This window comes from Podarcis muralis, chromosome 5 (genome assembly GCF_964188315.1).
Source record: "Podarcis muralis chromosome 5, rPodMur119.hap1.1, whole genome shotgun sequence".
In the NCBI taxonomy this organism is placed as follows: domain Eukaryota; kingdom Metazoa; phylum Chordata; class Lepidosauria; order Squamata; family Lacertidae; genus Podarcis; species Podarcis muralis.
In genome coordinates this window covers 86168801-86184326 of record NC_135659.1, presented here as the reverse complement: position 1 = coordinate 86184326, position 15526 = coordinate 86168801, and the positions used below count along the sequence as shown (strand labels likewise).

The 15526-nt window shown below is 42.4% G+C and overlaps 1 protein-coding gene across 2 annotated transcripts in view; it reads left to right on the top strand.

Annotated features, from left to right (window-relative positions):
* The window catches only part of LOC114599940 (formin-F-like), a 134392-nt gene that overhangs the window by 109322 nt on the left and 9544 nt on the right, over positions 1-15526 (top strand). For both annotated transcript variants that reach the window (XM_077929300.1, XM_077929299.1), the window contains exons 9-15: positions 805-916; positions 2394-2484; positions 3638-3724; positions 6820-6972; positions 10622-10751; positions 10880-10912; positions 13179-13282. In XM_077929300.1, the coding sequence (XP_077785426.1) occupies positions 805-916; positions 2394-2484; positions 3638-3724; positions 6820-6972; positions 10622-10751; positions 10880-10912; positions 13179-13282 (710 nt within the window). The remainder of the gene's footprint in view (positions 1-804; positions 917-2393; positions 2485-3637; positions 3725-6819; positions 6973-10621; positions 10752-10879; positions 10913-13178; positions 13283-15526) is intronic.

The following is a 15526-nucleotide window of genomic DNA, read 5'->3' as shown; positions in this document are numbered from 1 at the left end:
AGGGTGTAATCATTATGTTAATTGGGACACCTGGGCTGGGAAATTATTGCATCCATTGACTGGCACTAAAGTGGTGGTGGTTGGGAAGTACATGTTAAGATGTTGTTAGTGAGGATAAAGACATCTTTAAACAGTGCTTTTTAATCCTCCAAATTAGTCTTGTTTCTTCCAGGAAATCACTCTTTTCTACTATGCAAATTGGGCAAGCCCCTTCTTTTAGCAAACTTACGACTCAAAACATGCTTGGGGAAAAACTGGACAAATTCAGGTGTGGGTAATTCAATAAGGGTATCACTTTTCATTCAGAGGCAGTGTACCCCTGTTTACTTGATGTTTTGATCACATGACAGTGAGAGCGATTGTCACCTTTCCACCTTGTTTGTGAGCTCCCAGGGGGAGTTGAGTGGTCACTCTGGAGAACGAAACAGTGGGCTCTGTAAACTCAATCCCAGAATCAGCAGCACAATTTTTGTATTCTTAACTAAAATAATTTTCAAAGTAAGGTTTTGAGTGCCATCAGGAGACACTCTCTTGATTTATTCTTCTGACTAATGGATTGACTGCACTTCAATCAAATACATCCATATGGATACATCGATGCCATTCGTACTAGAATGCTAGGATACTATTTGTACAAGATATTAGAGCACTGACTCATCTTAGCTTTTAGTGGGCACAAGCACAAGCTAATTCTGTGGGCTGAACAACAGTATAAATGTCCCAGTGTTCTTTCTCTGCTTCCCCCCCCCTCGCTCCCCTGTGCATTTATCTACAAGTAATCAAAGAACCATTCTCCCCCTCCAGACATTTTTCTTAAAAGTTTCCGCATAAAGCCAAGCCAGCTGAAAGAAAAATTATACATTATACATGAAGACAGTGGTGGACTTAGCATTGAGCAGATTACAGCACTAAGAAGGTAACCTTTTGGAGAGAATTCTTTATTTATGATAGATATTACTTTTTGAAAACAGCATCATTTTGGGCAAATGAAAGGAGAAGCGAAAGGATGTGTTTACTGAAGCACCTGATGTACCTAGTTCCTTGCATCGGAAATTAGGGATGTAACTTGAAAAAAATACATATGCTCTATTACTCATTGTTCTCTGGAGGAACCGTAAGCCACCTTGCTGCTTTTAATGCTGAGCTTTAAGCAAAGTGAGCAACAAAACAATTCAATCCAGTTGAGCCAAATGGCTTGGATTTAAAATAAATTAATCCCATGCTTGACATGATTATGGGCCACCCGTTTGCATTATTTTCCCCAACCCATCCAGAGACAGCTTGAAATAACTTTCCACAATGCCTTAGGGACATAGGAAGCTGTCTTCTCCTGAGTTAGACCACTGGGTCCATCTAACTCAGAATTGTCCACACCGATTGGCAACAGCTCTCCAGGGTTCCAGGCAGAGGACATTTCTACCTGGAGATGCTGGGGATTCGACCTGGGGTTTCTGCATGCGAAGCAGTTACTCTAGCACTCAGCTCTGGCCCTTCCCTGTTCACCTCTCTACACTTGCTTTGTGTGCTTGGACTGGGAAGATTCCATGGTGCTGCTTTGCAGACTATTGGAGGCAGGTGAAAGAGGCATGTGGATTTACAGTGGTGCCTTCTGGGTGATGTAGACTCCAACTCCTGCCAGCATAGCCAGAGGTCAGGGATGATGGGAGTTGAAATACAGCAGCATCTGAAGAGCACTATGGTGGGTACCCTTGTACAGTACTCTAGCAGTCACAAGGGGAAGGGAGAATACAGAGACTACTGAAAGAACTCTCTGTGTGTCAGAACAAGTTTGTGTTGCTTGGTCTAAATAAATAGGGAGGTTTGATTGGTGCCAACTCTCTGTATTCTGAATGCCAAGCAAAGGGCTATTTATTCAACAAGACATTGTTTTAAACTCTGACATTTAACTGTGCTTTTATCTGCCACGTTTATGTTTGTATTGCATTATGGTGGGTATTGTGGCTTTTAAGTTTTGTAAACAATGCAGGCAATTTGACTATGAGGCAGCATAGAAATGTATTACATCAAACAAACAAATGAACACTGCTAGAATTTGTTCCACCTGTGGGAAGGCCCAATGAAACAGTTCTAGCTGTTGTTGTTTTCCCAATCTGAATGTGGGCAGAAGAGGAAAAATAGACATATGGAATGTAGTTAATTATTCAAGATGGCAGTGGTTAATGGATTTGAAACAAGCCAATACAAAAATGCTATATTTCCCCCCAATTAATTAAAATGGGCAAACGTTCATTGTTGTTTACTCTGGTTTAGCACACAAATGAGCCCATGTTTTTAAGTATTCTGTTGAAATTGTTACCATTGTCTACAAAATGCCCATATTTGACACTGGTGTCTTGGAACCAGGAATGCTAATTTGTATCGATTTCCCGTAGATACCAGCCCACCGTGAAAGATATAGAAATGTACATGTCGTTCAAAGGGTCTCCTTCAGAACTGCATCTGGTGGATCAATTTATGCTAGAAGTAAGAAATATATCTACGGTTTAAGACGTGGTTTTGTACATGCCATATTGTCTGTTTGTTGATTTTATGCTGAGTTTAAAACTTGGGAAAATGCAACTCATTGAACTTTCTTGGAACAAAGAAATCCTTTGCAGCAGCTGGGTTGCTTTATTTATTCAAACATCCTGATCTGTCTCCTTAACACAGAAGACTGTGCAAAAGACACAGTGTTAGATTATTCGAATTTAGTTAAAACTGAAACGTTAAAAAAGCATTTCTAAAATATTTCATTTGTGTTTTTTAAAGTACAGAACAGCAGTTGTGTGACTTAAGGTCAATGCATTGTTGAAGATGCATGTCTATAGCTGATATATCCCAAGGTGGGAGCTTTTACCTAGGGTTATAGTTCAATACGGATGTGTCTGGTCCCAAGTTTAGCCTCCAACATCTTTGCTGGTGCTATGCCAAAACGTGTCCCCAAATTTCTCAAAAGTTTTCTTCCACTTCAAAAGAGGCTGCCTCATTCTCAGGACAGTTTAGAATTTTTTTAAACATTTTGTGGTTGTGGAATTGAGCTTTCGTTATTGTTACAAGGTGGCTTTGGGTAGAGTGGGCATATGCATTTTTCCTTTCCGTTTCTCCAGCACTTTGTAGTCTCTTGGCTCTCTATGGGAAAAGCTCTGTCATCTTACTCTGAGTAAGCTGGCCATTGAGCAGACTTCAGGGGTTTCCAGGAAACACTCAGGAAGGCTGCAGAGTGCAGACCACTGGAGAATTAAACTGAAGACTGAATGAAAGGGCACTCACAAATGCTGCTTCACAACCTTGTAAATGGGTGCCTTGAAAGTGAGAGAAATTCAACAACAACCCTGTAGCTCCTGCTTGGGAATTCCACCAATTTCCCTCTCCCTTTCCATTTTGATCATTTTTGAGCACAATTTTCTCATGAATTGACGAGCTGGTATCAAATGAATACATTCCATCGGAGCAAGGATTTATGTTTGCTCAGTAGAACTTCCCTTCATCTCCTTCCTCCATGCATACATACTCCAAACCCTCTTTAAATCTGCTTCAGAGGGTTGTGGGAACCCCTAGAACAGATTTAACAAGGCAGCTTAAAAATTTCTTATGTAGGAGAACAGGAATTTTTCTGAGTTTCCTTTCCTTTATGCAGATGTGTAAAATACCTAATTTATGCAAGAAACTTGACCTCTTGCATTCCATTCGTGAACTACCAGAATCCATGGCTGAACTGCGGCCAGTAAGTATCATACCTTGATTTCTGTGGGTAAGCATATTATATTTGTTTGTGTGTGTGGCTTAAATAAATTTAAACATTGAGCTTGCTGTAATCCTATCCATACTAACATTGGATAAAGTCCCTTTGTACTCAGTGGACTGTGAATCTGTCAAACTTGCTTTCTCTTGGTGTTTTTGTCCCCCCGCCCCCAGTCGTAAGTCCACATTAGCACATCAGTTTGGATAAGCTAAATCGAAGTTATCATTAAGGGAACCAAATTCATGTTATAGCCAAAGATAAACAGGCAAATGTAAAATAAACAGAAGAATTATACATTTCAATACGTTCTTTTGTATATGTTACTTGGCTGGAGAACTGCACTGCAAGCTTTGGAGAAGCACAAATTTTGAGGGATGGCTGTATTTTGGTTTGCATTTTGTTCCAGGAAGTGAGAATTAGGTAGGTTCACCTTTAAACGTGAACTAAACTGAATTCCTGCCCCCCCGCCATCCTTACTCCTGAGTAAACATTATTAGGGATGCACTATAAAGCACCAGATGCCCTCCATGTCAATTTTAAAAGCCGGCGTGTCTATCTACGTATGTGTGTGAGCAGAGATTTTCCTTGGAAAAAGCAACTCACCCGTCATGTCGTTGACATTCATATTGTAATAATGCGGGCAGCCTGATGTATAAGTTGTCATTTCACTGCATTATTCAAAAGAAATGTGGGGAAAGGTTTTGATGATCTATGTATTGCTCCTGGATTTGATAGCCAAGAGAGTCATAACTAGCATGAAAGTAAATTTGAGATCGTCTAGATTTTGAAATACAATATGCGCTACCTGCTGGGGTATCTAAAATAGCCTTGGGCAAGTCAAAACCTGAGAGAGTTCATTAGCGGAAATAGCACCTCCAGAAGGTAATACCTCATGAACGATGACACAGTCCATGCCAATCAACACAGCTGATACCTTGTAGATATTGTTTGAGATTTAATTTTCGAGATATTTGTCATTCTTGTTTACCTATGGAAACACAGTCTAGGTGCCCAAGCAATACATCCAACACTGACTGTTTTGTTTTACATAATAATGAAAATCTGGTTTGGGGCTCAAGGTGTCCACAGTCTCAAAAAGACTGCCAATCATCCAGTTTGAAGAGGCTGCAGGGAGGGAGCTGAACTTAACCTGAACCCCAAAGGCTGGTCCAAAGAACCTCCTGCATTGTGTCAATTGCAACTAAGCATCAATGCTAAAACCTCTCTAGAGCCTTGAACCTGAACTAGAGCCAATTGCTCCCAGATACTGGTTGAAAATAACAGCTCTCTGTTGGGTGCTCCCAATGTCATTCTATTTTTGGAAAAGCAGGTATGGGGCACCGGTTTTGATTGGGGTCACAGCATGAGGAGAGACACACTTTCCCCCACACCATAGCCCTGGTCCAGATTACATACAGCCCTTATTTAATTGGAGCTGCTATAACTTGTGGATGGGAAAATATGAAAAATTAATTTTTAAAGTCCACATGTTTCTCCCTCTATGGCTAATAGCAGCTCTAGGGAGGCAATCCTTCTTTAATTAATGAGCTCAATATAAGGAAGGGTGAAAAATATACATCCATATTGGGAGAGACAAAAGAAATAAAGAAAAAAAGAATATCCAGCCCAACAAGATCTGAACAAGTTAAAATTGCACATCCTTTTTTCATTATGGAAATCAGTTTTGAAAGAGCACACTGGGGTCAAAATAAGAATGTGTTGGGATTATTGACAAGTGTGCACTGGGAGAGTAAGAGAGAGTAACCTTTTGCACCCTGTTTTTGCCCTATTGTGTAGTTGCAGAAGCAGTGATTTGCACAAACCCTCCATAGGGAGACACCTGTGGTCTGGGTGCAGGGGGACATATGATTATGCACACAAGTGGCAGATAAGACAAGCTACTGCCTGTATTGAATATTCAGGCTGCTATTTCTTCCTGCTGATTTTTGAAACTAACCGTGTATCTCTTTGAGAACACAAAGCATGAAATGACTGGCACATTACCTGCCAATAATGTGTCAAAGGCCATCAAAGGCTGCTATTTCTAAGCAAAAGCAAATTTGCAAAGGGGTAACATGAAGTGGAAAAGTGGCAGCAATGGTGGCATATTAACCTTTCCCTTGCCTGTTGGTTTTCTGCTCAGAGTTGTCCTTTCACAGCTCTTATTCTGCCTGTGAGGTCCAAAAAGCAGACTTTTTCTTCACAGATCCCTCAATCTATGTCTGTCACCCTACAGAGGAGGGAAGGGGAGGGAAGATTAGGAACATAGAAGCAGCACAAGGAGTCCAGTTACCCCTTCTCACCAGCTTTACTGCTCCAAATTGCCCTTTCTGAAGCTGCTATTGTATGTAATTACTTTCCAAGTCAAGTGTAGCCAACATGGTGCCCACAGGACTAGCAGAAAAGCAGCCTTGCAGGACAAATGGGGAGGCCTGTGGGGCAATCTTGGTCTACCAGTTTCCTCGCCTGTTATAGCACAAAAGTGCCTCTCCACATAGCAATAAACGTATTAATATTAGGGAAGCATTGCAGGAACAACTAATAATTGAGAGCCAGTGTGGTGTAGTGGTTAAGAGTGGTAGACTCATAATCTGGGGAACCGGGTTCGCTTCCCCGCTCCTCCACATGCAGCTGCTGGGTGACCTTGGGCCAGTCACACTTCTCTGAAGTCTCTCAGCCCCACTCACCTCACAGAGAGTTTGTTGTGGGGGAGGAAGGGAAAGGAGATTGTTAGCCGCTTTGAGACTCCTTCGGGTAGTGATAAAGCGGGATATCAAATCCAAACTCTTCTTAATAAAGTGGTCCAGTATAAATCTACCGCTAATCCACTATTATTGCATCAGTGACATGTTGCACAATGTGCCCACAAGCAAATGCCGAAGATCCCTGCCATTACAGTGCGTGAGAATGTAGCAATCTTGACTATGAAGTCTTCATGGCAGATCCCTACAGAGGCCCCTTTTATGGCTTGAGATTCCCATGGTCTAGATTAATTCCTGACTGACCAGAAACAACGCAGAGAGCCCCATTTAGTCACCCTTGACAATTTAATCAAACGATGCCTCCTTGTGTTCCAGCTCATAAACCAGAAGATCAGGGCATGCAAACAGCTGCAGGACAACCCGAGATTTGTTGCTGTGCTGGAATATATCTTAGCCATTGGGAACTACTTAAATGAAAATGCTGGGAGAGAGAAGGCCAAAGGCTTTCAGCTGTCTTCTCTGGCTAAAGTAAGTGGTTTTGCTGGGGAAAGGCTTGGATTGTAGGAGAGTACAATTTCCCTTAAAAAAGTGTTTAAATCTCTCTCTTTTTCTCCTGAGTGCAGATAAATAATACAGCAATGTCATTCCCTTCAGATGAATGTTTTCTAGATGCTCCAAACCCCTCAAAGAAATGCTGAGACTCAGTGCAAACTACTCTGGCAAAGTCCAGACCCTCCAAGTGTCCCTATTTTCCAGGGACAGTCCCAGATCTACAGAAGCTGCCTCATTTTCTGATTTTATCCTGGACTGCCCTGCTTTTCCTTAGGACGTCTCCTATTTTCATTGGAGAAATGTTGGAGGGTATGGAGTTATGTGATCCCTGAGCCAAGGAGATAAGTTACTATACAACCTTTAGGAGACATCTGAAGGCAGCCCTGTATAGAGAAGTTTTTTAGTGTTTAATGCCTATTGATATATATATATACACACACACACACACACACACACACACCATATTTACTCGAGTCTAATGCACCATCGAATCTAATGCGCACCTCAATTTTCAGAACCTTGAAACCAAAAAAAGTATTTGCTGGTGAATGTAAATGTGCCATCAAATCTAATGCACACCCTAATTTTCACAATGTAATTTGGCCCAGAAAGGTGAGTACAGTTTTAGATTTGAGTAAATACAGTATATTGGAAGCTGCCCAGAATGGTGGCTTCCATCTGGTAGTCTCCACATCGCAGGAATATCATTTAAAATGTGTGGACATCTGCAAATAACAAAATTTTGTCCGAAACAGAAATTAATGAACAACAGTTTCTGGCCAGAATTAAGATGCAATAGGATATGCCCATGTAAAAGTGACTGTTTTGGTTGTATTATCTGTGATCCATTTGCAGGACTGATGATTTGCCTTTGAAAATGTTGGCAATAAGAGCAGTTTCCTTTGCCTCAAACTCTGTGTTTGGCTGCTCCTATTACTGACTGCATATTCTCTAGGCAGCCTTGAACCTTTAAGCATATTATCAAATTCTGCCACATCTCTAAATAGAAGTGGAAGTTATTTTCCCCCACCATGGCACTTCCCAGGGATTTCAGTATATTGAGTGAATGATTTATGATGCAAGCGACAATTCAGAGCCCCAATTTGGATGTTTGCCTTTTTTATATTTCTGCTGAACTACCACATTTATCATTATGAAAAATATCTACAAAACCTTACTGTGCCAGACGACATCTTTCTCCATCCCACTACGGAGACTTAAAGCATTGTTTTACATGAACTATTCTTACTGTTTTACACTGGAGTGTGAAACCTTTTGTCACTGTCTAGGAAATATATATGTCCCATTTTCAATGTTAAAATCGTCCAGTGGGTTACTCCCAAGACCACATTACCTGCTTTCCTTTTTGTACATGGGTGTACAGCTATTTTTTGCCAGTTTCCCCTTCAGACATTTTCTCTCTCTGTATTTAAAGCATATATGAGGGAGCAGCACCCTCAACACCTCCATCCCTGCTGGCAACACCTTAATACATTCAAGTTTGCTGCGGAAGATCAGAGAACCTGTGGAGCATCGGTAGTCAACTTGATGCCCTCCAGATATTGTTGTTCTCCAGCTTTCATCAGCCTCAGCCAGCATGGCCAAAGGTCGGGTGCAGAGAGCTGAAGTTATTCAATTTTGGGAGGGTGCCCTGTTGCCAACTGGTGTGGAGGAATAATTTCTGGAGGGGGCTTCTGTCTCTCTAGTGCATAAGCCCCCACCCCCCCAAAAATGGAGGAATGGGACAAATACCAAAAGGTGAAAAATGCCTAGGTTATTGTATCTATTTAAAATATAAAACCTTCAGAAGAATTATTCCCAGGAGTAATATTTACTCAGCAGAGAGGACCCCCTTGGTAGTTCCTCTGCCCTCAGAAGCTTGTTGTGTGTGGCAGCCTGGCAGAGGGCTTTCTTCAACCTTTAAAAGGTTTCTCAGAGCAGCTCGAAAGTGATAAGAACATCCCAAAAAAAGCCCAAAATAGCAGAGTAGTGTAAAATAAACTTTAAAACAGAGGCAATGTTAAAGCACAACCCAAAAAACAAAATTTATAAGTCAAATAAAAAGGTCTTCATTTGGCACCAAAAATACATTAACGTCAACACCAGGCATAGAATCCAATGTGGTGCTAAGTCTCTGTTTCTGTCAGTGGAAGCATTTCACAATGCAATGTTCCCCCCTCCTCCTGTGCCCCCTAAATTTAAGGGTTTCCCTAACCTCCTGGAGTGGGTTTGGGGAGGACACAAGTCAGGTGAGGAGACGGGGGGGAGTCCCGTTATGAAAGTGGAAAGTCTTGAGCTGAGTTAGAATACTGCTCATGGCAAGCTTCCCCGGGAATGGTATGCCAGACATGGGTGTCACAATGGATAAGGCCCTGTCCGAGATCACCACCTACCTCACTTCTGAAGGCAAGAGAAATCACTGAAGGGTCTCTGAAGAACATTGCAATAGCCAGGCTGGTTCTTAGCTGTGGTAGTATTTCTCAGCTTTAGTTCCTAAGTGGCACTGTTGGCACCTGTCTGTCTCAAGAGACAATGGAGTGCACCTCCAGGGGTAAAGTCAAACCACTGCATTAGCAGCACCAAAGTGACCTCCCCAGGACACAAGCCTGGGCAGGGTGTATGGAGGTCCTGGGCTGCCCAGATGACGACTTCTCTCGGCCTCACTGATGTCTTCCCAGGAAAGCAGAGCTGTACATTAGAGGTGTAGGGTAAAAAGTGGGGGACACCTCTGGTGGGGGACACATCATGCTCCTTCTGGGGTAGTTTACCCACCTTTGGTGTCCATCCTGCACTCAGCTCTGAGCACGCAACAGTGGCCATATCCTGGGAATGGCTTCAACTGGCCAACTAAAACAGGTAAGGGTAGCCATTGGATCTCAAACCGTCTATGAATTAGGGCCTTCCCTTGTAACTGAAGACTGGCTCTGGCAAATTGAGCGAACAAGACCAATGGCCAAGATGGTGGTTTCTGCGCATGCTGTAGAGGGAAGTAAGGGACAGGTGGGGCTTGCCAACCTGGGAAGGAAGCCCATCTAGGAGTAGGAAAATCTGATCCTAAGCCTTGTGGAACATCTTCAGAAAAGAAAAGGCTAAGAAGTAAACCCTACACACAAATCCAGATTGGAGTCCCTAAGGCGGTTGGATGGGGCCTTGTACACCTCCTTCTGGCAAATCCTACAGTGGTAACTCTGGTTAAGTACTTAATTCATTCCGGAGGTCCATTCTTAACCTGAAACCATTCTTAACTTGAGGTACCACTTTAGCTAATGGGACCTCCTGCTGCCGCCGCACAGCCGCTGCGCGATTTCTGTTCTCATCCAGGTTAGTACCTTAACCTGAGGTACTACCCGAGGTACTACCTGACGTGTTTGTAACCTGAGGTACCACTGAATTCACAACATCCTTCATGAGGATGCAGTGAGAAAGGTAGTACAAGCCCTTTGCAGAAAGACCTCTGAATCCTGTTAGGGTGGATAGGAGCTTAAAGAAATCTTAACCCCACTTTTTCTGCTCTTATTAAATTTTCCTTGGAGCTATAACATTTCCCCGCTGCCTCCATTTTTGAAAATAATACACCCCAAATCTAGGCAAGCCTGTCAATTACATTGCTGTCTTCTGTTTGTAGTTATCATTGCTACGAGGCAAGGAGAGGAATTTCACCTTGCTCCATGCCCTTGTGGAACAGATCTTCTTACATGAGCCTGATTTGGCTACATTTTCTCAGGAGTTGACAGAATTTAAAGCTGTTTCTGCTGGTAAGAGGATTGCTTCCCTTCCCTCCTTTCTTGCAAATATTGCTTTTCTCAAAACACCCATTTCCATATTAGATATGTGTGGTACTTATCTGGGTTCACCATCTGACTTCTTTTCTGCTTTGCCACAGCTTCCATCAAAGGTCTCAGTGCTGAAGTTGAAGGTATGTAAATATGGTTTCAGAATTCACCGAAAGCATTTTTCACACCTTGTGAAGTCACCTGGAACTGGGTTCCATCGTGTTGAGCTTGTAGGTCTCAAAGAGAAGAGCTTTTTGGGTTTGTTTGATTCTTTAATAATAATAAAAAAACACATTCAAACTACTGAGGGGGGTGGTTGCCATGGCAATATTTTAACCTGTCATGTCTCTGCAAGGGAATTTGAGGAGAAATATCTAAGTAATGGCCATGAAGTTTCCAAATTGCGCATAGAGAAGTCAATTTCATTTTGCCTTAAACCAGTGCTCCCTTGACCTTTAGAAGAGGTATGGGAGGCAGAAGAAACTTAGTGTGGTTGCGAAACAAAGACTCAGGAAGTAATTTAAATCAAAACTTTGAGTTAGGCATTGAGATAATGGAAATATGCAGCAAATCATCCCAGATCTCTCCTGTCCCCTGGACTAACAGGTAACGTGTCTCCATCCTGGCTCCAGTGCTCTCTGCTAGGCATGCAAGGAAGAGATGCTAGTGTTGGCCAAGGATGCAAGGAAAGTTCCTGAGACATCTTGTTGGCTGCTGTTGAAAACAGGATGCTGGACCAGATGGTGCCTCCAACAGAGGGCTCTTCTTATGTCCTTACAGAAAATCTCTCTGGTCTCATTCTGAAGAAGGCACCTAAGTAGTGCCAATCCCTGCAGGAGGCCTACTGTGGAGGTTGAAGGAAGCACGGTCTTTACCGTATTTTTTGCTCTATAAGACACACTTTTTCCCTCCTAAAAAGTAAGGGGAAATGTGTGTGCATCTTATGGAGCAAATGCAGGCTGCACAGCTATCCCAGAAGCCAGAACAGCAAGAGGGATTGTTGCTTTCGCTGCTCAGCGATCCCTCTTGCTGTTCTGGCTTCTGGGATTCAGGTTTTTTTTTTCTTGTTTTCCTCCTCCAAAAACTTCTTATGGTCTTAGGGTCTGGTGTGTCTTATAGAGCGAAAAATACGGTATTTTCCATTGCTCAGTAATAGAGCACCTGCTTTGCGTGCATAATATCCCAGGTTCAAATCTCCAGGGTTCTGCTGCCAAAATACTTTGCCTGTCAGAGTAGATGGTACTTCTCCAGATGGAGAAACTGTCTGACCGGCTGGCATAAGGCACCTTCCTATGTAACTTTATGATTGTCCTCAAAATTCCACTCTCGGAAAGATCTACTAGCAACTTTAGTTTAGGTTTCAGAGTCCCAAAACCTTTGAAGACGGAACAGTCAGAAAGAATTCAAAGAGGCATGTGTGCGTATCTTACAAAATGAATTGCATGCAAGAAAGAGTAGTTAATTAACCAACCAACAAAACAATTTACCATTTCCAAAAATGCATCCTGTCAGATGCCGAGAATCAAATATACAATTACAGTACTTTTACCTTAACTATAAACTTCCTATAACGTATGCCAACATATAATCAATTATTGTATCAGCAATATATCAAATTCCTTTATAATAATCTGTATTATTGGATTCCATTCACACATTCCAGCTGCCTTGTTTGGATGTCTCTGAATGTTAGTCTAATGATCCCCATCCATATCCAAATTTTCCTTACTAATTCCTTTTTAATTCCAGATTCTTTTGACTTTGACTTTTCAAAAAGTATTTTTGGAAGTGCAAGGATTTCTGCGTTTCATATTTTTGAATATGTATTTGGTCCCAGTGCTTATATCCAATCCCAGTTGAAAAGGGACCAAATTTGCTGGCCAAATGCAAGACAGAAGTTGGGAGAGCTATGAAAGAGAATTTCAAACCAAATTGAAAAACCATAAGGTTTGATAGGAAGACTCCAGTTGACTGATTGCAGTGAGATATTGATCAGATGATTGCAAGTAACCATAGAACCATAGAACTGTCAGAGAACTTCAAACTGGGGTGGGGTGGAAAAGATCAAGAAGAAAAAGCAATGATTTGAGAGAAAGCCAGTAGCCTACTTTATTGTGTTGTACAGAAGGTATACCATGCATGTTATGAGAAGCCCAATATGGACAGTCCTTTTCCCATTTTGATGCCTACTGTCTTCAAGTGCTGAATAGGATATTGCTGGGAGAAGCACCACATGCTCAAAGGAATGCTTAAAGGTTCGCATGAAGCTATCATTCTTCTCTGATTGATTGATTGATTGATTGGTGAGTGCATGAGAAGTATCAGCTCCTGAAACAAACAGAATGAATAAAGTCAGAGCAGTGTGATAGGCAAAATGCCTCATTTTCTTCCTCTCTGTTTTGTGATTAGTTTTACGGAGAGAATTAGACAGCATTGCTGAGTGCAGAAGACTAATCAAACCCAAGGTTATCAAGGCAGGAGCTGTGGAGTCACAGTTCTACAAAGAGCTGAAGGTAACTGTGGTCAGGAGTATGTTTAAATGGGTATATACCACACAGAATTTCAGAGATCAGATGTGAAGGGGTTTTTTGGATGCAGGGAAAGAAGGGTTTATGACAAGAATGGGGAACTTTTGAATGTGGCCCTACAGCCCCTTGCGACTCTTCCTGGACACCCACCCTCTTTCCAAGCCACACTTCTCACAGTACATTTGCTTTCTGGAAAGAATGAATAACTGAACTGAGATAATGCATTTTGCTTGCTTAAAGGTAAAGGGACCCCTGACCATTAGGTCCAGTCGTGACCGACTCTAGGCGCTCATCTCACTTTATTGGCTGAGGGAGTCGCTGTACAGCTTCCAGGTCATGTGGCCAGCATGACTAAGCCGCTTCTGGCTAACCAGAGCAGCGCACAGAAACGCCTTTTACCTTCCCGCCAGAGCGGTACCTATTTATCTACTTGCACTTTGACGTGCTTTCGAACTGCTTAGATGGAGGATAAAGAGGCATGAACAGATTTGCATGGCTGAAATGTGTCCTGCTGTATGTAGGTATAGGTCACATACACAGAGTTGCCCATTTTTGCCTTGGGCTTTGCATCCTCCATGGTCTGTGTCTCCCAGAAAATTCCCCATGGGGGAATGCAAAGGATTCCCCACTCCTCGTTCACAGAAACTTGTCTGCAAGTCACCCAAAAAATGAAAAAAACAAGCAAGATCTAGACCACAGACTCTGGGATGTCCGCTAGTGATATTTGGCGGCCCACCATGCACTCAGCAAACCTCTTGGATTTTGTCCCTGCCTGGGACTCTCTACACAGAGGGGCCATCTGACTGGTCATGATCCATGTCAGTTTGACGCCATTCATGTTACATGTTGTAGATTCCTGTTCTAGAAAGTTGCATGGCTGCAACTCCTAGCATGACGTAGAAACAACGTTAAAGAGAAGGAAATAAGTATCCAATCTCCGTTTGGCTATTTTCCTCATCCTATGACTAGCTTCAAGTTGTCACACATAAGAAGAAAGCTTGAAAGCCTCACCATCACTTGCCAGAGCAAGGAGATGCTGTCAATTACCCTACTGCTCCAGGAGAACATGTTACTGCTATTGCTTAAAGTTTATGTTCCTCTAAGCCCACAATCAAAGACATCACTGCAGTGGAACATTTTCCTTCTTTGTCCAGGATCTGAAGATGACCTGTCGTGTAATTTGGTATAGCCAAGCCAATTGTCAGTCTTGATCAATAATCCTCTGTGTATGCCACAGACTCATGTCTATGTGATTGTGTATTGCCAATTTTTCCTCTAGCTGTAGCCATATGCATTTCTTTGAATGCCACACCAGAGGGTTCTCTGACCTTGAGGAATAGCGTTTCAGAGGGTTATTACTGGAATTGAATTTATTATCTATTTACAGCCCAGTTCATACTTATACCATGGTGAGATAAGCAGCTGGCTAGCATGTGTCAATTTGCTAAAATAAATATCATCATCATCATCATCATCATCATCATTATCAAATGAATACAGAGAAGAATGATACACAGCATAACAATGTTTTTTTAAAAATTAAAATACTATGGCTGCAATCCTAGTACCACTTACCTGGGAGCAAGCCTCATTGAATAGAATAGAACTTACTTCCAAGCAGATGTGATTGTTATGATGATGATGATGATGATGATGATATTTATACCCTACCCATCTGGCTGGCTTTCCCCATCCACTCTGGGTGACTCTCAACAGAATATTAAAAACATGATAAAATATCAAACATCCCTAAAGAGCGCTGCCTTCAAATGTCTTCTAAAAGTCAGATAGTTGTTTATTTCCTTGACATCTGAAGAGAGAGCGTTCCACAGGGTAGGTGTCACTACCGAGAAGGCCCTCTGCCTGGTTCCCTGTAACTTCACTTTTCACAGTTAGGGAACAGCCAGAAGGCCCTCGGAGCTGGACCTCTGGTTAGGGTTGTTAGCAGATAACATGGTGGGCTTGTGCCCTTTCCTAGTGCTGGTATGAGAGGAGATATTTGAACTTCTGCTCTCAACTTGGTCCTGTGTGATGGATAGTTTGTTTAAACCTGAGTGGGGGACCCTTTACAGTGTGAAGCCTACATTTCCTTGTGGGCAACCTTCCAGGAGCTGGGGCCAGTGGCAAAAATGGAAAGCTGCATCTTTTATGGTAGGCTACATTCCTTCCAGGGACGCAGGCGGCGCTGTGGGTTAAACCACAGAGCCTAGACTTGCCAATCAGAAGGTC